Raw genomic sequence first — 23,237 nt, forward strand, 5'->3', positions numbered from 1 at the left:
GGCCGTAACGACAAGATGTTCTCTATCGCCAGGTTAGGAGCCATCTGCCTGTAATGGTTTGTTTAGATCGCCACCATAACTGCGTATGTATATACAAATATACGTATGTGCGCCTTGTGTTTACATACGCGTTTTACATTGGTATAGAGAGTGGTATGGCTGACTCCTGTGGTGATGAAATGGGACTATAGGGCAAACAGGCCATGTTTGAAGTATTAAATACAGACTACGTGGCCTGGCTAGACTTATTTATATAGAAGATATAAATTTACCAGAACCCATAACTTACAGCCTATTGCCATTTTTATGGGTATATAGAACTTAATGGGCCTTTGTAACGTCGACCTTCAAGGATACTAAGCCCTTCGTTTGGACAGATAAAATGAAAGCCCCCTAGTACATGATCCAATGTAAGAGGCCATTGTCACCAGCAGACTGGGCCGACTTAGGTGTTGGTTCACAAGAAGACAGCTCTGTCATTAACACTGGTTTGATTAAAGCGTATACTTGTACTCAAAAATATACCCAAAATATTTCATAGTTTTGGTTATTGGAGAATTGGTAGGCCATCGTGCCATGAACATTGGTTTGCACCTCATAGACAAATGTTGCTAAAGAACACCACTGGTTTCGATATGATAAGCCTTGGGTATCACAAAAAAATTGTCTGTCTGTGCTATTGATATATATTGTATAACCTGGTTTATTTTTGAGTTTTTTTTTTTTTTTTTGCTGGCCAGTATTTTCATCTGTCATGAGAGAAATTTGGAGGCTGCCCTTGGGTGCCTCCTGAAGATTCTGGTGCCCTGGCTTTTACCCTGACCCTCAAGGTTTAGTATTTTTGAGTCATCAACCTACAGAATACAAACATGAAAAGTTGGGGGAAAAAGTAGAACTTCTGGGTCTGGGGTCAATGAATGAATGCTATGCTAGCCAGACATCCAGCATTTTCATACGGAGAGGTCCTCCAGTGGCATCCTCCATGTTTCCCTCATGACTGGGTACTCCATTGATGTAATTATGATATAAATCTTGTCTCTCATTTATCTGATTTTCCTGTTTTTGTAATATATTGATTTTTTTTCTAGTCCTCTCTGATATGTTTATTATGGGTGAGATCTGGTGGGCCGACTCACCGACTGGCTACATAAAGTCCAACTCCAGCCATGTTTTTGTTTCTGGTAGAGCGGGGAATTGTTACATTTTCTGTCTATGATTCTAAAGAGGGGGTCCCTGTACCTGAGATGGCGGAATGGGTTGTCACATGACAGACAGAAATGTTTTTATGGCAAGAAAAGCTCAGGTTAGTTTTTGGAGGTCGAGGGAAAGGATGTAAAACAGAGTCCAAAATATTGTGATTGATTAATCAACCCGTTTCATGGGCAGGAGTAAACTCCCTTCTTCAGGGCTTACAATTTGATGAGGAGCCAATGGCTTCTGTAAGCAGCATGCTCAAAGCACAAGCCAATTTGATTTGCAAGACTTGATAAAGGGAGCTTTCTGTCCCCAAAACACGTTAGTCATTAATTACAAAGATTAAAGATTTTATGGACCTAGTGTGGTGCTCTGAGAATTTCTGTAGCTTCAATTATAATCTGACAGAATATCTAATCCTTCTCCACTCTACCCATAACAAAAATGATGAGTTTTGGCTTAATTTTGACTTTAAAGGGCCACTCCATGTTGATCTAAAAGGGCTGTGGTTAACCATTCTCCCCCACTGTTGCAGAGTGTGGAGAAGTTAAGCTTTTCCTGGTTATGATTTCAGACGTTAAGAAAGAAAGGTTTTAACGGGTGCGACAGCCCCGAACCAGACGGGGATGACTCCATTGACCAGAGCCCCCTCATGGAAGACAAATATCGCAAAGCCAGCGAGGACTTGGACATACTGTTCAAACGTTATGGCGTAAGTACCTAACTCTCTCCAGCCACTCTTCATCTCTTTTTTTCTTTTCTGTTTTCTCTCCCTATATACCTCTCCCCACCCAAAAAAAAAAAAATTATGAAAATCAAATTGGGACAAACCTTACCTCACCCTACCCCGATGTGAAAAAGCAGGCGCTGAACAAGAAGCACAGAGAATACGAGAGTCCGGACGCGGACGAAGTGTTTGCGCTGACTCCGCAGACGGAAGAGAAATATAAAAAGATTGACGAGGAGTTTGATAAAATGATGCAGAATTATAGACTCGCAGTGAGTACCGCGGGGGAAGGAGCTACAGGCCACAGCAGCACTGCAGGCTTCTGGGTTATGTCCACATGGTCAAGGGGGGGAGCTTTTCCATATTTAGCAGGCAGAAGAAAGGCAAAGTTGATATATAGGCTTCAATTGTTATTGTTTTATCATCTTCTGAGTGTCCTATTCCGTGTTTCATTCTCTGTGGCTTTATGTTGGTGTTTCTTCATTTCAGGTCCCCAAGTGTCCTAGTGTGGATGTTCTTGTATCCCAAATCCCATTGTTAACATGCCATTGTTTTGGGCTCAATATTGTCAGTGCATCATTGTGTGGACCCCTAAGTGTCAGTTTGTCAGTGTTCTGGCCTGTTGGGTGTCAGTTTTTGTCTTTTTGTAGGACCCCAAGTATCAATGTGTCATTGTACTGGTATCCCCGATTGTTCTGTGCCTCCCAAGTCTCGGTGTGTTTTTAGTCTTTGGTCCCCAAATGTCAGTGTGGTGTTCTTCTTGAACCCAAAGTCTCAATGTGTCAATGTTCAGTGACACCCACATATCAGTGTTTCATTTTTCTGGAGCCCTAAATGCCAATCCCAGTTTTAGGTCTCCAAAGTTCAGATTGTCATGGTTCTGGGCTTCCGGGTGTCGGTGCATCATTGTTCTAGAATCCTTATATGTTAGTGTGTCATTGTTCTGTAAAACCCAAGTGTTTTGGGAGCCCCAAGTCTCAGTGTGTTATTGTTTTAGGTTCTTCAAAAGTCAACGTGCCATTGTTCTAGGACCCCAAGGGTCAAAGTGTTATGGTTCAGGAACCCCCAAGTGTCAACGTGCCATTGTTCTAGGTTCCTCAATTGTCAACCTGTCATTGTTCTAGGTTCCTACAGTGTTAAGATGTCATTTTTCTAGAACCCCAAGTGACAAAGTGTTATGGTTCCGAAACCCCCAAGAGTGTTATTTGTTCCAGGACCCCAAGTGTCAGTTTGTTTTTGGATCCCCCCGATATTCATGTTTAATTGTTCTGAGACCTCATGTGTCAAAGGTGCTGTTGTCCCAAGACGTAAAATGTCTTTCAGCAGTATTAGCATGCCAATACTGTGGGACCCCAGGTGTCCTTTTCTACCACCTGTTGTTGTTGTTGTTGTATCCTTGTCCTGGGACCCCCACATGCCACCATGTTTTAGTCTTGTCCTGTTATTGTGAAGGTACAACATGTATTGTCTTTACATTTAAGATGGGAGCCTGCAGTGCTGCTTACTGGAGATTGAAATCCTAACCCTTTACTTCAGGAGTGGGCCTGCTACACACAGATTTGTAGCCCCGTCCCATGGCGGAAGGGTTACAAGTCTAAGGAGTGTGTTTTTCTGCATGGCTGTGCTTCATGGCCTGGTTTGCTCAATATTCACATGAGGTGCCAGCATAGATCAAGTGGACCTTCAACTTTTGCAAATCCTGAGGACATCCATTTTGTATGGTGAACCAACATTCAGACATCATGTGTTCATGTCAGTCCTTATACTCCAATAATTTCATTAACAATGGTTTAACTAACAAAATGGCTGTTGCAAATAGCAGGTCCACTTTAATATGTAGGACTAATTAGGCAACTGGAAAAACGGCCCATAACAATAAATGGCCATAGCGTTTACCCTAATGAAGGAAACCAAATTGTCCCAGTCTGTTTTACCCATGCCAACCAATCTGGTTTCCTGTTTCATCTCCCCGTGCAATATGGAAGACTTTGATTGGGTTAAAGATGATGGTTGGGCAACACAGATGGGGCTTTTAGATATTTTCAGGGCCCAGTTGAGTCTCCAAGTTTTCAGGCCCATATAATGACCCGTCTCTTTTTTTTATAATAAGCCCCCCCCCCCAACCAAATCAATAACGCTCACCTAAACCAGTAACCGGCTTATTAAGAATTGAGTGTGCTTGACTTGGCTTTCCTCTGACAGTTGAAATTCGTTGACTAGTTTCAATTTTCACTGACAATTAACATTCACTTACCACCCTTGCATAGAATTGTGTTTATTCACTGACTCCACTCTAAATCTTGACATCAGAGCGGAGGGGGATCTTAATTACGGGGAGCGTCTCGGATGAAAAGGCACCCTGCAATTTGAGCGTATAATTTCTCAGATGTTCTCCAAAGTCATAACGCATGAATATTTAAAACTCGGTGTGGGATGTTGTTATAATAATTATTATGATAAGTCGAGTTATCGGACAGGTTGCAGTGGGCGTGTAAGTTTGAGCGCTCATCCTTCATATTGTATGCTAACTTTATTGGCCGTGGGGTTTTGGTGAAGGACACAAATGTGAAGGACAGGATTGACCTGATCCCTTAACAATAAACGTGAAAACATACAGGTATGGCCAAAAGGTTGAGTTTAGATGCTCCCAGTGAAAGGGTAATTAATACTTCAACATTGAAGACCATCCATTAGGTTCCTCCAGTAGTTTAAGGGTCTCTTTAGCTTTGGCTGATTGACCTCCCATGTAATGGTGTCTGCAAAGTTCAATGCCATTTGGTAGAACCAGTAGGATGAATTCAGTGAAGCTTTTAGCTGTCTGGATGGATGGCATTTGACTAACACTATAAAGGGCATTCTTCCCTAATTATCACCATAACAGGGGCCTTTTTCTCACCAACCCTCATGGACTAAATGAAATCAAGGGTTTTCAGGGATTCAAAATTTGTTTCTAGGGTTCCCCCTGGGTAGAAAGTTATAAAAAACAGAACTGGATAGTTTTGGTCTCAGTGCCATTTGGTAGGGACAGTGACATGAAACCAGTGATCTGGTTGGAAGGGTGGCACTGTGACACTGCAATGGACATCCTTCTATAATCACTATAATGGGGGCAATCTTCCCTGAGACCCTCATCGAACCTTATTTTATCAGGGGTTCCCTGAGACTTGACATTTGTATCTAGGGGTTCCTCTAGGGAAGTATTTCTCAACTAGGGTTCAGTGGAAACCTGAGGTTCCTCCAGAGGTTCCTTAAGTAATAAGCTAATTGGACCTCCCAGGTTAGTTTAAGTGACCCCAATTATCTTTTTGGCTATCTATACGGGTGATCTTCCCAATGGCCAGCACTGTAGTAATATACTGTAAGCTGTGGACATAGTAATAGCAAGGGTTTCCTAGGACCTTTTGTGTCAAGGGTTTCCTGAAGCGGTCCAGAAACGCTGCTTTAGGTTTGGGAAAGGCTGGTCAAGACATTTTATAGAACTGTGCACATCCAACCATGTGGCAACAATTTGGGACCAATATGTGGTCCTAAATGACTTCCCATCAACGTGACACCAAAACATGAAATAAGAGGAGTGGTTGTCAACAAGACAGGAAGAGACCGACTATAATTTTACCCCTGCACCCTAGTGAAAGGTTATCTTTAGGACAGTTGTGGTTCATTGTCACAAACACATCCATTTCCCATCTCCCTGACAAGGAAGGTCTTAATTTGTTCAATCATCATCCAGCCAAACATAATAAAGAGGGGGAGATGGATACAACTGGGATTGCTAAGATGAATCAATGGATCTCCCCCGTTAGTATTTTCTTATAAATTGACATAACACAAGAACGTTTGGTAGAGCAGCAAAGCCAAGTGTTAATTGATGAATCTGTTAACATTTGGTAACTGTGCACGCAGTCGTGGTTCTGCTAATGCGTAGCATTTTTGTTTTTCATCTGCTGTTCTTAAAAATATGCAGTTTGTTTTTAGCTGCTTACCACGGGAAAACCAGCTTGTAGCAGCCTGATCAATGTTTTTCAATAGACTACAAAGTTTGCAAGTATTTTGTTAAAGTGAGTCTGTGTGGATAGAAATATGGGGGCTGCTGTCATTGACTTGATTTTTTAAAGGTGCAGATTTCGGTGCTGTGATTCTCCTGACTATACTGTCGAGTGTCCTGAAAAAGCATGCACCCAGTGACATCTGTTAATGATGAACCACTGGCTTGCTGCTTATTTAAAGTGACAGTCAGCACTCTCGAAGCTCTGAAACTACACCTTTTAAAAACGTTGCTGCACTTTTGTTTCTGTCCTTACAAATTTACTAGTTTCTAACAGTAAATTGCTCACCAGGATGCAGTTAATTATTTAATGCCAGGTACAGAATGGCTGCTTTTGAGTTCTAGCACAGTATGCAGCTATTGTATTCTCATCACTCTGTGTCTTTAGTCTACAGTTCCGGCTCCCAATTTTGCCATGCCAGTGACGGTCCCTGTGAGCAACCCGAATGCACTGCAGTTCAGCAACCCTGCCGGCCCTCTGGTCACACAGTCCCTGATGACTGCATCACTCACGGACCCGCGACTCCTGTCTCCACAGCCGCCCGCTCTGCAGAGGAACACGGTGTCTCCGGTGCTACCTCAGAGGCCAGCCAGCGCAGGTGAGGACCAAGCTTGGGATAAGAGCCATGAAATGTCCTGTTCTGGGCTTTTAGTCTAGGTCACACTGGATACTTCTTCCTTGAGTTACAGAATCTAGAACAATGTTTTTTTGGACCTAATCACCTCTGCTGAAGGAGCAGCAGATCCCTAATTCATATCTCTCTATTCTCATGCCTCTCCCCCTTTTTTGTAAGCACATGTGCACAAGAGGGCACTGATTGGCTCCTAGTATTCAGAGGACTTCTAGGAACAGGTTTCACTTTATAGAAGGCAGTCCGTAGGTGTGTGTACTGTGTGCTCATGCAATCGGTTATAAGCTTTACTCACCGATTTCTTTTGTCTCTGTAGGTGCAATGCTCGGTGGAGACCTAAATAACTCTAACGGAACCTGTCCAAGTCCTGTAGGTGAGTGAAGTGGCCTTGGATGCCTCAGACTTGGCACTATAGTTTAGGAAAAATCCATCATAGCACATAACCACCATTCAGAATCTTATTCCCATTCTTGCATTTGATATAAAAGGCAGGACACAGTCACTGTTGATAACCAGAACCATTTTCCATGGGGCACATCAGTCCCTGGGCCTTCTGTCCTCCATCAAGTCTCTCTTCTTCTGGGTGGTCCGGGTGAGCTGAGGTTTGGACAATGAGGAAAGCAGCAGGGTTTGCTTCTCTCTCTGGCACTCTCCAGACCAGACCACTGCCAGTATACACAGGACTCATGCGGCTCTAGCGCTCTGCACTTTCGTCGTGGGTAGCCACGTGACCCCTTCCTTGTATTTTGCTAAACTCATAACAGGATTATTCAGTACAGCAGTGAAGATGATGATGTGTGAACTGTCTTAGCTTATGAAGATTAGTTGGATTTTAATTTTGGGTCCAGTCAGTGAAAAATGAAATGTGATTTTTGGCGACAGGTCCGTTTTTATTGAATAGATTCATCTGTATTCGGCTTGGTCTAGCCAGGACAAGGGGGATGGTTTGTACAGAGCTGTGTGCTCCCTTGTAGACAGACAAGATCCCAGTGGGACCTATATGTACTAGGCAGGTCATTTTATAAGGTCAGCTATATAAGTGATGAGTCAGTCAGTGATTTTGGAAGTTTCCGAGATCTGTAATGACAGCTAAGGAACTTGAATTTACTGGAGAGGTCAGCAATGACAGGTTTTCTATTGATCCTGATTCCAGCTTGGGCCAAAGGAACACAAATCCCCCAGCAACTCAGGGTGTTGTATTTACCCAATCCTCACTAATCCAGACCTTTTCTGGCTTTAATGACATTCAGCCCTCTTCCTTTAAACCCCAAGTGTCAATACCCCAGTCCTCCTCCTTTGACTGGCACAGGGCAGCACCACATCGGCCTGGACCTGTGACGAGGCTAGTTTAAAGACAAATAAAAGAGTGTATATTTTTTTTTGAGGGGTATAGTTTGCTCCAGTTAGAAAAAGGAGGGGGAATATAGGGATGGGGCAAAATTAGAGCCCCCTAATGTTAGACTTTAGGTCCAGCAGTGCGTATTTAATGTACTTCTGGGTCTATTCGATAACCTGTTTGTACGTATTTCTCTTAAATCCAGATTTCTTTGAAACTTGTAGCCAAAATTTAGGGAGCAGATGCCACTGTTAGAAGATTTCTGCTTGTTTCTTCTTCTGGTCATAGTTGTAAAATTGATGAACTGGGCAAAAAGAGAGAGGAAATCTTCCAAGGGGGCAGAGAAATAAAAGCTGATGGTGGAAGCCTTAACCTTCCTCATTCTATCTAAAACTTTTTGTCATTAGATACAATTTAACTACATGCATAGGATAAAGGAGAACACACCTAGGGTGGGACCATGCAAAGTTCCCAAAGTGGGCAGGAAAAGAACCAGGCCTGTGGAAAGATGGCCTTGTTGGTGTCTCCATCCATCAGGCCGCCATTTTTCCTGAGTGTATGCCCCTTTAAATAAGCTTTTCCGCAAATTGATGTGTGTCTCTTTCTCTCCCAATTCCATCTGCAATAGCATACATGCCAGTATTCCCCAACCCACCGGGACCGGTAACTGACGAGGAGAGCTTGATATGAGAACAGCTGCGTTAATTAGCAGGTCATCTCCTAAACACTCTAATTATCTCTGCCGAGTACAATGGATGTAATCTGCAAAACGGCACTATTAGCACAGGAAGGGCTGGAAGACGGGCTATGCTGTTCTGCCTGCTGGATGTGTCACCGCTGTTTGTTTCCAGGGCTCCAAAGTCAATGAAATCAATATTATTATAGAAGTACATCGCTGTAGCATCACCCGACAGCCCTCGGTGGAGAAAAGTCGCAACGCTGTTATTGCGAAACCATAAACACGCAGAAACAGAGCTGCAATTAGTTTTTCTTTTAATTCTCACACCGCCAGAAACCTGTAAGCTGGCTACACATCTCTGTAAAGCTTGCCATGAATCTTCAAATCTGCTTGAACAATCTGCTTTAGATTAAAAAGAACTAACACATGATTGGGTATCGATGGAACGGATTCAGCATTATGCAGACATAAAAGTCATTTTGGTTGTAGCTCTTCATGCTCACTGATCCGTTTATAATGTTGAGCTGTAGTAACTGCGTGCAGCTGAAGGGTTAATCCTTGGCTCTCATAGTCACCCCCACTCTTGAATATAATGTTATTAACCCCCTTCACGATTATAAAGCCCCTGTTACGGTGGATGAATGCAGCGAGTAATCATCCTGCCTCTTTGATTAATACGATTTCATTAACATCATTAGACTCGGCGTCGAGCGAGTAGACCCTCCCCCTTCCACTCGCCTGCTGCCGATGCTACGCCGCCGTCACGGTGTTGTCCAAGACGTTCAAGTCTCCTCTCCCTTTAATCAGATTGGACACCGACGGGCATGTGGCCCTTCAGAGTTGTCATTTAAATTTCTCCTGGCAGTGAACTAGTTTCCCAGTGTGGGGAATCGTGAAATCCACTGAAGCAATACCAGCTTCTGCCCAGCTCTAGAAACATCCTGGGGTGGGTGAAGCGAGTCGAGAACACCATTAGAGTCATGTCATAAAGGTTACACTATATTGAAAAACTTAAGGTCAACCTTTGCTTTGCCCATTCAGGCCAAATTACCAGGTTCATTTCACACTGAGTGCCAGAGGTTTACCCACAGCGTTTGACTCGTGCCGCCTATTTCTTTCCTTTTCCCAGTCTAAACAGGAAATGGTCAAGGAGGCCATGTTTACATTGAACAATGGTCATCCAAAATCTCTCAGATATTCAGCCTTGTTTATTGAGGTCATCCAATACTATTATTAATAAACAGGATTTATATAGCGTCAACATATTACGCAGCGCTGTACATTAAATAGGGGTTGCAAATGACAGACCAATACAGAGAGGAGGAGGAGAGAACCCAGCCCAGAAGATGTTACAATCTAAGAGGAGGGGGAACCAGCACACAATAGGGGCCATATTCTGGCCCTGTATATTTTGATGGTCAAATTGTTGTCCTTTTTACTAGGGTGGACCATAATAGGGTCGTAACGTGGCCCTGCATAGGCGTTTAGTCTAAAATGCGTCATTAATTTAGCTTTATATCCAAAATGTGGTTGTGATGTGGCCTTGTTTGTTGAGATAGTCTAACATTTTTCCATAATCTGGCCTTGTTTATTTAGGTAGAGCTTGTTTTGGGCAGGCCGTGTCTACAATGGAGGGCCCAGCCTTATGCATACAGTAAAGAATATATTGCATGAGAGCAGCGGTGGCGGCCTACATCCCCATCAGCTGTTTCAGATTCTGGCCAGGCTAGTTCTATGAATGTCAGAATTGACGTCACCCAGCATTCTCGGCATTCCTGCTGCCCGCTTCAGGAAACTGGAGTATGGTTCTTGTTGGAGTGCTATGAGGGAGACGGCCATGCTGCATACACCAAGCCTGGGCCTGCACTTCCACTTTCCCCGTCATACAGACAAGTTACCCTATAGACAGACAATTCTTTCATTGTGACACATTTACATACCCAACCTATTCTCATAATGTTCACATTAGTAATTTGCAGAGCTTAACAATAACACTTGCTTTTTATACTGCAACACTTATTTGAGGCCCCTGTGGGGCATTTTCCCTCATTTTGTCTGACACCCCCAGTCTTACAGAATTGACACCCTGTATTTATCAGTTCTGTTTATGTTCCTTTTTTACACAGCTCTGACTTTTCAGGAGACCCACTCATAAAACTGCTATATTGTCTAATTGCGTCTAAACTGCGATATCTTCTAATTTAGGCAACGGCTACATCAGTGCACGAGCCTCTCCGGGCCTAATACAGGTTTCTAATGGCAACAGCCTGGGCAAAGTCATCCCAGCTAAGAGCCCTCCGCCTCCCTCCCAGAACAATCAGCTTGGCAGCAACAGCCGCAAACCTGACCTGCGCGTCATAACCTCACAGAGCGGCAAAGGATTAATGCACCATTTGGTGAGTACCGAGCCCCATTAGGGCATTGAACCCCTTCATTTGCAGTATAAGAAGTTTGCAAAGTTTTTAAGTGGCTTGACTTTGGAAAAATCTAAATATAGATATGATGCAGAAAGGGATTGAGGAATAGGGGTCACAGGGGTGCAGTTTCAAACAGAGGACCCATAAAAGGGATTGGATGTCCATTGGACCCAGGTTGTCCATAATCTAGGTTGGATTACCTTGGGTAATTCATCAGCAATGGTGCCTACAAAGGGCAAGATGGGCCACCTATGCTGGTGAATTGGTTCATAGAGTGGAAGGCACATGGAGAGGGCAGCACACTTTGGCTTTCGGGGACAGAACCTTCCCCCAGCAATGCTTTGTGGTCTAATAAAAACTAATTCTTGTGCCCTGACACTACTTTCACATATTGAGGACCACTACATTCAAGAAATGGCCAGCATGAGGGCTAAGGATGAACCACAACCCATAACTGACTGCCACCGCCACAATCATACCTTTCCTCCTAGTATGGTCCAGGCAATGACCCCTTATAAAGCCAATCAATGAGCACAACTGTGAAAATGACCTCCAGAGGCAGTGGGGACATTACAGTTATAGAAGGGTTGGAACCTGTGTCAGGTTGTTACTTTTCTAGAACAGTTCACCCTCCATGTTTGCCCTGATACCAGGACCAACAATGATGGGATATCCAAAATGGTATGGTAACCCATACCAGAAAGTATAATGAATTACTAGGAACACCTTTCTTGGTGACAACTGCCTAAAAGAGGATTCCAGCTCACTTACTGTTCTCTCCAGGACAGGAAGTGCAAAGAAATTCTCTATAATGTAGTACAGGCAGTAAAACTAACCTGAAAGTGTAGCCAACTATTCCCTACATCGTTTTAATTAGAGAAACACCATTTAACCATTTCAAAGGCTATATGGTTTAGTTTTCCCTATTTAGGATATATATGTCTTCCTATTCTCTGGGTTAAGATTTCATCGCCAGAATGGTATTTTAGGATTTGTGTTTCCATGTAACCTGCACTGTTGTTATGACAGCTTTTTGCAATGTCTATATAATACATCCTTGAAGTGTGTTTTCATTCTCAACTCTCCACGTTGTTTGAATACTGTGTTAGACAATTCATGTGTTTGTCCCATGAAGCATTTCCTTATTTAATAAGCTTTGTTTGGTGTTTTTTTTTTTTTTCTTCTTTTTCTCTCTGCCTTTCAATAATCTGCTTTTTGCACCCAGACGGAGGAGCAGTTGGAGATGGTGAGTTGACTTGCTTGCATCTCTCTCATGACTGTGAATTCTGTCCGCTTTCAATGTTTTTTTTTTCATTGCTTTACTATTATAAGCATTCATTCAGCCATCTTGTACTTTGAAACAAATCTTTATTGACAACAACAAGGCTTTTTTTTATAACAAACTGCACCATACAAATGGATAACGCTGGATAGAGAAGAGAGGCATGGGTGTAATCATGGCAGACCTAGGCAATTCTGGCACCAGCATATTGTAGAAGCATACTTTTATATTTTACCTATCCTTTTCTACTCCTTGCATTGTCATATGGGGATCTAAGTTTGTGCTACAAAAGATATGGACGATTTATCTCAATGGTTTACAGCTTTCTTGTGTCCCAATTGGATAAACTGTCTTGGGGATTCCCTGGCACACAATGTATGCAAACCATAATAATGAAATGGAGTAAATGAATTCTTCTTGGGGATCCTGCGAGTTCCCATGACAGACGCAGAAGCAGATTCATGATTTGTGTTCAGTTTGCATCTTTTAGGATGGGATCAACAGGATTCCAATCCAGCACATGGCATGGCTAATGGGTCACTCATGTCTTGCCACTTCCAACCACCCACATTCTATGCAGACGGCACAGTTATGTGACCGCTGTACAAGGCTTTATTTATAGAAGGGTCACTGCTTAAAGGCAAAGTTTTTCTTAATAGCATGGTGTGAATTCTAATTATTGACTTCCTGCAAACTTTATTTAGCCCAAAATGGCAGCAAAAGTTTTGATAATACATTACGCTCAGCGTACTGGGCCCTGAGCCCGAAGTAGCGGTCAGCGTTCCACACTTAGAAACCTGTGACATCACTTAGGAATGAGGCCTAATACGCAGAGCAGGATGCTTTATCAAGAACATTGGCTTTGGGGGTCAAAATGGTTGCCAAGAATTAGACAAAACCCTCTGATTCTCCTGAGAATTGCATGTCAGCGCCGCTTACATCACAAGCATGAGAGGGCCTTGCGAGCGTCTTTCTGAAGGCTGGAAAATCACATGGCTGCAGATGAGGGGGAGGTAAAGGCAGCTCATTCTTCCAGAAGCATGTCTGGAGGAAATGGCCCTTCCAGCTGCCCTTTTTTCACACCGAGGATGTGTGACCTAACCCAGCTTGTGATGATCCACAGCCATGAAAGGCTCATTGTCTGCTGCTCAGAGGATGAGAGAGGAGAGGAAACATCACAGCCTGTCTCTCTTAACTCCCTCTTTCCGCAAAGGAACTGCAAATAAGACTGCTAAATAAGAAAAAAAAAACAGTCCTGGCTATAGGCAAGCAAAGAATTTATCTGTTGGGTTTTAAAGAGGACCGGTCATCAAAATGAATTTGTAGTATAAACTACTTAGTTTTTTAAGTTATCAGCAGGGGTCTGGATGGCCCCCATAGACACCCCAACATAAATATAGCCAAATATCCGCTCACCCAGCCATCTCTCGCTTGGTTCATATATACCAATGTAAGAGTGGCCATTGCAATTCTTACAAATGTCCATTTCCCCACTGTACTCGTAAAATTACCAAACAATATGGCCAGCTATGCTAAGCCCCAACAGTCCAAAACTTTACCCTTCAGGATTTCCTAAGCCTTACAAAGCTTATAAAAACCAATGGACATGGAATTCCTCAACAGCAGCAATTCTCACACATAGATCACTATAGTGGTCCTCAGCAGGGGGCTGGGTTGTCCCACGTGTGACACCATGCATCTTCATCACCAACATGAATGACATTCTCAGTGATGCCGGAGGGCAAAAGACTTAATTTTCTTTCCATTGTCAGTAACAAGGGCCCAAGGGAGCCATTGGCTGATCTGGGGGAGGTTCAAGCAGCTTGGACACTGAATGTCCGTAACAGTAAATTCTGTTTTCTGTCCATCACTTCCTGTCCTGGTCACATGGTTGACCCTGGGAAAAAAATTCTAATGTTCAGATATGCCTATTGTTTAATTGCTAACCCTAGCAAGGAATGCTCAGATCAGTCTCATAGATTGTGCATGGGGCCCTTAGGTTGACCATAAACATTGTATGTATAATAGAGGGTCAGAAATATTGTATTGTACATTCATCCCTGTGTCTCTTGTCTTACAGAACGCACAGCGGTTAGGTGGAGCGTCGCAAGCAGCTCATTCTTTAACCACCCCGGTTGTTTCCGTGGCAACGCCCAGTTTACTGTCCCATCATGGACTGCCTTTCTCCGCCATGTCTACAGCATACAACACAGGTGAGCTGACATACAAATCAAGTTTTGTCGATAATGATTTGTATCTATGGTCTAGCTTCTCTTTCTAGAGAGGATATAAAGTTCATGGTAATTATAGGCAATAAAACAAAACCTGTGCAGGACATAGCAAGAGGTCCTCTTAATCACCTGTGTGCTCTTTGAGAGGTCTGGAAAACCTATGGTCAAAGCAAGCGGTTCATTTAATTACCTATCTACTACTCGGTGTTTTGTCCAGAGTGACAGCCATGATGATTTTGTGTATGTGTAGCAACAAAGGACTTCATTCTACTTTGTCTGCACCAAACCCATCTTTTATTTTATAAAGGTAACCGCGATCTCATTGCAGCTCCTAATCACAAAGCAGAGCTGTGGGAGGAGCTTACCAGGCCCCACCCACTAGGAACTTCTTGCAGAAAAACTACAGGAAGGGGCGGATACAAGACCAGTCACCCTGCAGAATAGGAGAAAGTAGCAGTGACAGATCTTTATCACAGGAAGCTCCTGCACCAAGCAAAGTTAAATTCTGGGTTACTGCACAGATCTGGAGGCAAAGGATTTGAATAAGAACACTCATGCCTCTTGTATTTGACCATTTGCCTATCCCAGAGTTTAGGTTTAAATGGCCAAATATAACACCCCATACCGGTCACATGATGGGTGGAGAGAAAGTTCTCAGCCTTGTATAAGCTGTAAACAACTTGCACTTTGTATTCCTTAAAAAGCATTCACCACCTTGGAAGTGTCCTATTAATATAGATCATCAAATGGGGTGGGGGTTGTTTTTTTTTTTTTTACTCATAGTGAAAAGAGATCCAAACTAATAATACAATTGGAAAATGAATCGCATTGTGACCAAATTTCCTGTTTCATCCATGTAGGATTGTCACAAGGGTGACCTATATTAATATTGAACCTGTTAGGGTTTTGGGAGTTTCACAAACACCCATGGAACTGGCTGTGGATGTTGACACGATGGGTGGGTGGCTTTCCGACCCGCTCACTGTAGATTTGTCACAATCTGGTTTTTGATGCAAACCCGGACAAACCTGTTCCTATTTTAGAAGATACCCATCGTCAGGTGCATGTGAAACCGTGTACACCCAAAGAAAGCAGAGCGGGAGGGAGCACAAAGAAATCACAAAGGTGTCACTAACTGCCCTGGATGGGATTTTACTGAATGCTATTAGCCTGTAAATAAAACACATTATGGATTCATAAATCTTACATCCCTTTCTGAAAAGCTCAAGTCCAAACAACAATGGGGATACATAAGTGAATCTGAGGATACATAAATGGATCTGGTTTACCTACCAGAAGACTTGTATTCTCTAAACCTCCCTGGCGGTAAAAAAAAAAAAAAAATGGGTGAAAGCGGTAACCCCGAGCCACACCCGGGGTAGCTGAAAACATTAAAAAAAAAAAACACTTATCTGGTCCCATCGGAGTCCTCCAGCGTCCTGCCCGTCGGATCCCATCCTCGGGCCGCATCCTTTTCTTCTGATCTTTTTCCGGTGTCTGCATTGACGTTCCCGGTGACGTTGGTGCTTGCTGCAGCGTGGTGGGAAATTCAAATTATTTTGTAATGGATTCAATACAAAATAACTGTATTGAATCCAATACAAAGTAATCATTTTATAATATATATGTTATTATATATATTTTATTTGCTACTGTACAGTTATATTACAGGTTTCATTTTTTTTATGCAAGCACCTTTCCTTGACCCTTCACTGCTGCAGCAGATCATCCCAGTCTGCTGATTGGACAATAAAGGTACAGCAGAATCCTGATAAATTCACCTCTCTGCTCTCTTCTCCTATCCATCTGTAGCAAAGCCTGGCACTGAACAATGGCTCTCATTTTCCTTGCAGGACACTGATACCAAGACATTTTCAGGAGTTAAACAATATTTTTTTTATTAATTAAAATCATATTTTTAATTCATAAATTTATCTCTACCAGGTTTTTACCTAGTTGTTACTGCATGTGTCCCGGCCTTACCATATGCAAGAAGAAGTTTAGGAAGGGTTACCTTTGCTCCTTGCTGTCTTCAGATTATCCTGTTTCTGTTGCTGCAATCCTGTCTGCCTTCTTGCAATGGTTCGGCTACCCTAAAGACATAAAAAGAATGTATTTATAGATAACACGGTATAGGGACTTCTTACCCCATCCTGAACACAAAGATACGAAAGAACTGTAACAATCCCTACGTTTTCCCCTATGCCAATGAGCTTGGATCAGATTGGTTTTTGCAGGTTTATAAAAGACTGAGGTTGCTCTCGCCCAGGCCCAAGGATGACAGCGGCGTGAAAACGACTCGCATAACCTTCACATGGCTCCCTCTGCTGGCCAGTCTCTGTCTTCACATGCTGGGAGTTTTATGACCTGTGTGACCTTCCCACAGCACATGTGTCCTCCTGTCACGGATGGCAAGTCCTCCACGTGGTTATTTCTCCAACCGTGTTATTAAACAGACTGCTCACTTATCTTATTATATTTTATCTATACAGCCTTCTCGGCTGTTTATTTTTATCTCTCTGTGCTTACAAGCTAGTTTCGATTGCTCTCTGAGACAAAACCCGCACATAAAAAAAGGAAGGAATGGTTCTGATTCACTGGGTGGCTCTGGTTTAAAGGGAAATGTGTTTTTAGGACACTTCTATCCCCCTTAATAAAATTGTTTTAGATCAGCAGCTTTTATACTGACAGGTGATGCTGTGTTTTGCATACTGTTTAACCCTTCTGGCTGTACTTCCTTTTTTTTTGGGGGGGGGGGGGGGGTTGATCATTTGCATGCAACCTAAATACAAGAATTGACGATCTGCTGTAAATTCAAACTCTGGGAAAGTGTCAAAACTCCCCTTGCAGTGGGGGATCTCCCCTGGTGTCCTCACAATGCAAGACTGCTGGTCCTGCATTGTACAGGATTATTATTATTAATAAACAGGATTTATATAGCGCCAACATATTACGCAGCTCTGTACATTATTAGGGGTTGCAAATGACACACAGATACAGACAGTGACACAGGAGGAGGAGAGGACCCTGCCCTAAAGAGCTTACAATCTAGGAGGTGGGGGAAGTAACACACAATAGGAGGGGCGATAAGTAGTGGAAGGAAGTATTGAAGGTTGATTTTGAAAAGATGGGTTTTGAGGGCTCCTTTAAATGACCAGAAAGAATGGACAAACTGAATAAGAGGAGGAAGACCATTCCAGAGAGTCGGGGCAGCTCTAGAAAAGTCTTGGAGCCGTGCGTGTGATGAGGTTATGAGTGAGGAAGTCATTAGTAGGTCATTGGAGGAGCGGCTGGGGGAGAGTTTTTCTATCTGTTCAGAAATGTAAGTGGGACAAGAACTGTGTAGGGATTTGAAGGCAAAGCACAGGAGATGAATTTGATTCTAAGGTGAAATGGAAGCCAATGAAGAGAACTACAAAGAGATGCAGCGGAAGAGGAGCGGTGGGAAGGATGGATGAGTCTGGCTGCAGCATTCATAATAGATTGTAGAGGAGAGAGTCGGGTTAGTGGAATACCAGAGAGGAGGAGGTTACAGTAGTACAGACGAGAGATAAGAAGAGCATGTACAAGGAGTTTGGTGGTCTCAGGGGATTTTGGAGATGTTGCGTAGGTGAAAGTGACAGGACCTGGAAATGTTCTAAATATGGGGGGTAAATGAGAGGGCAGAATTAAAGGTGACGCCAAGACAACGTGCCTGAGGGGAGGGCCGAATAACAGTGTTAACAGTTTGAAATATGTCGGGGAGAGATTTGGAATTTTAGGACGGGGGGGGGATGGGGAAGGGGGGATGATGAGTAGTTCTGTTTTATCCAGGTTTAGTTTCAGAAAACAGGATGACATTCGATGCCAGCAACTGAGCGACAAGGAAAATGCTTCGGGGTCAGGCTACATTTAGGTTAGGATACATAAAAAGCTGACCAAAGTGTCTGCAGACTTTATTCTGTGCAGATTTTTTTTTTTTGCTACTTGTGTCTAGATTGTTATAATGCAGCCAGATTGCACCGTAGCCCTGTAGACTTGAAAATCCCCCTTGTGTTGCTCTTTTGCATTGTAGATGAGAATCCCCGAAGCCTCGCGGTCTGTCATCCAGGGGCCGGAGGTGATCTGTACTCATTATGAGCTCTTGGCCTCTGTGTGACCCACTCATGCTCTTCTCTTGCAGAATACCAGCTGACCAGCGCAGACTTATCTTCCCTTCCTACGTTCAGCTCTCCGGGAGCATTGTCACTTGGCAACGTGTCCGTCTGGCAACAGCAGCAGCAGCAGCAACAGCAGCAGCAGCAACAGCATCCACAGCACCACCAAGCGCAGCAGTTGATCCCAGTGTCACTAAGCAACTTGGTGTAAGTTCTGCATTCCCATCAGATCTGTTCTGTCTGTTCTGGTTAGTTAAAGGAATGTTCCACCTGTATTACATATTTTCATTATTGCTATCCTGCACCTCTCACCAACACTGGCAACTGGTGGTGGAATCTTTTATTGAATTTACCTGTACAGGTGAAGATCAGTAATGTAAGTGGTCTGCGGTCTAGGAGCAGAAAAGAGTGAACTGTGGGGTCCAGAGGTTTCTGGAGGACCGGGGCATTTGAGAAAGAAAGACCTGAAGGCGTTTACACTGGTACTACTACGCTGTTACAAAATCAAGAAGGATTTCTTTATTTTTTAAGGTCACTTGGAGGAATTTGTATGAAGGAATTCTTCTAAGCAGCACGTGTACCTCCTCTTCTGCAAGTTATGTTGGCCATACAAGGTTTTCCAAGTGACTACCACAATTAAAGTAAACTGTTCTAAACTTGGCGTATCATTGTGCAAGCCCCTTCCGTTTTCTCTTGAATGCCCCCGGTCCTCTGTCAATTTAGAACACTACAGCTCACTCCTTTCTGATTTATCCCAGCTTCCTATTGGCCAGCTGACTGACCATCACACTCAGGGCTAAAAGAAGAACAAGCATGGAATTCTGCAAAGAAACTACACTATATGGCCAAAAGGTTGTGGACACCTGAGCTTCACATTTATATGAGCTTGTAGGACATCCTAATCCATAGGCAATATTATTATTTAGTGTTTCCATATCAGTCTCCATTATTCTGGGAAGGATCTCCACAAGTGGAAATCCCTTATATTTTTTTTTTTGAAGCTGACAATTTGGCTAGAAGAGCATTTGTGAAGTCAGATACTAATGTTGGAGGGGAAGACCTGGTTTGCCGTCAACATTCCTATTTGTGGTGTCCTATAAGGTGTTAGGGTTGTGGTCAGGACGCTCAAGTTCCTCCAAAGTGGTCACACCATGTCTTTATGGTTCTGGTTTTCTGCACAGCCATGCTGGAACAGTGAAGAATCTACACCAAACTGTTACAAGTTTGGAAGGACACAATTGTCTAAAAAATCTTTGTATGCTGTAATAATAACAGAACCCATTATGGACAGCTTAATTCAATAATGTGTTAGCTCTTTGGGGCAAAGTCCTCGTCTCCTCCTGTATCTGTCCGTCATTTGCAACCTCCATTTAACGTACAGCGCTGCATAATATGTTAGCGCTATATAAATACTGTTTATTAATAATATTAATAATAGTAATAATGAGGAATCCACATACTTTTAGCCATATAGTGTAAGTAGTGATGGTCAGATGGTAATGTATGTCAGTACTATGTATAAGGAAGAAATGGGGACCATATAAGACCAACAAAATAGGTCTGAACCAGAAAAAGATACAGTACATGATTCTGTAGTTCTGATCTGAGAAGCTATGCAGATTGCAAAGAGCCAAACATTTTCAGGGTATCTGGGCTCTAGAACTTTCCATTATGTGGAAAGTAGGTACAGATGATTACCTGGTTCTATGGAAAATATCCAACTTTTCCATTTCAGTTCCTCTTATTGTAGCTGTGATAAATTCACACCCTTTCAGTCTATGCACGTGCGTACATTAATCTGTGCCGGAAGAAGGAGTGAATAGGATAAGATCGTGTTAGACAAGTCTAACTAGAAAAAAAAGTGCTTTCTAATGAGCGCCCATCCCGTATCACCTGGTGTCCGCCCTGCCGATAACTTCTATGGTAGGCGTCTTAGAGCCCTGTGTGCTGACAACTCTAAAAGTTCTGAATTTTATTATCTATATTATACATACATACAAAGTCTTTCTTCAGTCTGTTTTCAGTTTAGCTCATCAAACCAATCAGATTTATTCTGCACTGGATGTACCTGATTGGTTATTGTCAACACAGACTGTCTGAGAGGTGGTATGGGTCCTGACCTCCTTTGCATGACACAAACATTGCATACCCAACACCCCTCTAGATATGATGTATGATAGACATATATCATAAAAGAAAACAAGGGCTGTGAATTTTTGGAATTCTACCTTGTACCTTACATAGCTATGATTTATGTTCCCCATTAGGTAGCAGTAATACCGCCATGCTGTGCCTAGAATTTTATCACAATGTGCCTGTAAAGACCTGGGTGGCGGGGGGAGCAGTCCATGGCAGGACACCGACCAATGCTTATGTAACATCCATTGTGCACTCCGGCTTGCAAACACATATTTAGCTCTGTTGGGATCTCGCAGCCGTAATTATTAAGGCGCCGCAGAATTGTAGCCGCTTTGGACCATTTCTGCAAGTTGCCTGGCAACCAGCAGCATTTAAGTCACTCGGTCACTTTTAGATACTTCGAGTCGCCGGAGGCGGAGAAGGATAAATGTGGAAGGTAGTGCCTAGCGGGTGACTCTGACCTTTTTATAGTTATTACATACAGCAATGCTTAAGACTAAAATAGAAGTTCCTAATTTTGTTTCTAACCAATTTTTTTTTCTCGTCTCTTTTCTTCTTTCATTCTTTTATCTGATCTTTCTTTTACCTTATTACGTTTGTTTGTCGCTCTTCCGTTTCGTCAACCTTTCTATACGCAGGTCTGGAGGTCAGCTATCGCACACTGCCACATTGACAGTCAACACCAACTCCAACATCAACATCAAGAAGGAGCCGACGTCCCCTAACCGAGAACGGAACACGGGCACCCCCTTGACGTCTTTCTCCCACCAGAGCCGACATGATGCTACCGGCCGCTCGCCTGTCGATAGCCTGAGCAGCAACGCCAGCTCCTTTGAAGGCAATGACAGAGAAGACGGAAGGCCCGATTACACCTCATCTCTCGGGCTCCTCAGACCCTCGGCCGAAGCAGAGGGCGAGAGTCAGTCTGTAAAGCGCATGCGGCTTGACGCATGGGTAACATAACTGCTCCTCTGCAGTGCCCCGAAGCTTCGTTCTTTTGCTCTCAGAGCCGAAGGATGAGGTGCTGCTCGGGGGGGTGGGCAGACGGGGTTGGGTGGGTTAGTCACCAGTGAGGTCTAATGCTGTAGGGTGGGTACCTATCATTAACTGCCTGAGATATAGCTTTAGTATTTGGTAGGCATTCTTCCTAGTCCAACGCTTTGGGCAATGTCTGCAGATGGCACCAGACTCCATGGCTGCATTAAGAACCTTGCTGAGTACAACACCAAAAAAAAAAAAAATACCCCAAACGCTTATCCTTCTCCATCTCATTGACCGCACAGCTGCTATAGTACACCTCCACCTCTGCACCACGCTGACATTACACGCCAATCTTTCCCTCATCTTCTGCGGGGCCACTCATAGTCGGGGCAGCTTTCAGTTCCACAGTGATCAGTCCAGACATGGTGGACTATGTCATATATATGTAATAATGGTTAACCATAACGTTGTCAAGTCCTTCGTTGACAATCTGATTTGAGCTGCAATGTAGCTGAGTTTTCATAGAAAATCCTCGATTCCTTTGTCCTTTCCTTCAATTCAGTTCTCAAAGTCCCGAATCTGGAGCCCTCCCTACACAGGAACTGCCCCGGCCTGCATGAGCCAGTCAGGCAGAACGGACCGTCCACATGCAAACTCAGCCTATAACCACCAAACATATCATACACAAAAGTATGTCTGCACTGTAACCCCCTTACCAACACCACAAGCCATGGAGCTCTCAAAAATGCAGACATTGCCACCGTTAAGACAAAAAAAAGAAAAAAAAAAAAAAGAAATATATATAATATATACATATATATTTATTCTTTTAAATGCGGTATTCTTATTTTGGTGGAACGAGCTCAGTCTATGATTTCACTTATTGAAAGGAGCCTCAGACAAGCATGGGATGGCTTGACGCACGCGGTGGGGTCTTTACAGAGATCTCTATATAGTGCCCATTTACATACAGTGGGAAAGCAGCCTAGTTTGCCCCCACCATTTTTAATTTCGTAAGTGAAATCATACATTTTTTGTTGATCTTTTATATTTTAAGCTTCTTCTATTCTGGAAAGGAAGGCTTGGAATAAAAGGATATATATGCTTACTGGGGGTCCATGTGCAACCATAGCAGCCTGGTCACTGCCACGCACCAAACGTGACCACCCCATTCACATGACACATTTTTGCTGCTTCTTTAATATGTCGGCCCTGATGTGCTCATTCACTCAATACGACTAAGTTAATCTTTGGCTTGGACGAGGACAATCAGATTATTCCAAGAAAATCCAAAAAATTGGGGAAACATTAAAACACGTCAAATTCTTTTCACCAAGGTATATGGACACTTAACATAGTGCTATGCAAAATCTTGGAGAACTGGTTGCCAATTTTGTTGGCCCTTTGTGGGGTGGGGGGGGGGGGGGGGGGGGAAATG

General features: G+C 43.2%; 1 protein-coding gene across 3 annotated transcripts; it reads left to right on the top strand.

Moving 5' to 3' along the window:
* The first annotated feature begins 837 nt into the window (after positions 1-837).
* On the top strand, positions 838-23,215 carry MEF2D (myocyte enhancer factor 2D). 3 transcript variants are annotated; one of them, XM_072427911.1, is made up of 8 exons: positions 838-1,906; positions 6,355-6,565; positions 6,915-6,971; positions 10,819-11,009; positions 12,256-12,276; positions 14,393-14,525; positions 18,706-18,886; positions 21,457-23,215. In XM_072427911.1, exons 1-8 carry the CDS (start codon positions 1,847-1,849, stop codon positions 21,779-21,781), a joined length of 1,179 nt encoding a protein of 392 aa, XP_072284012.1. In that variant the 5' UTR covers positions 838-1,846; the 3' UTR covers positions 21,782-23,215. The 3 variants fall into 3 exon arrangements, with proteins under 3 accessions (XP_072284012.1, XP_072284013.1, XP_072284014.1); XM_072427913.1 differs by lacking the exon at positions 838-1,906 and adding an exon at positions 2,037-2,193; XM_072427912.1 differs by lacking the exon at positions 12,256-12,276 and having other exon boundaries at positions 873-1,906.
* The last annotated feature ends 22 nt before the right edge of the window (positions 23,216-23,237 follow it).

This window comes from Pyxicephalus adspersus, chromosome 12 (genome assembly GCF_032062135.1).
Source record: "Pyxicephalus adspersus chromosome 12, UCB_Pads_2.0, whole genome shotgun sequence".
NCBI lineage: Eukaryota > Metazoa > Chordata > Amphibia > Anura > Pyxicephalidae > Pyxicephalus > Pyxicephalus adspersus.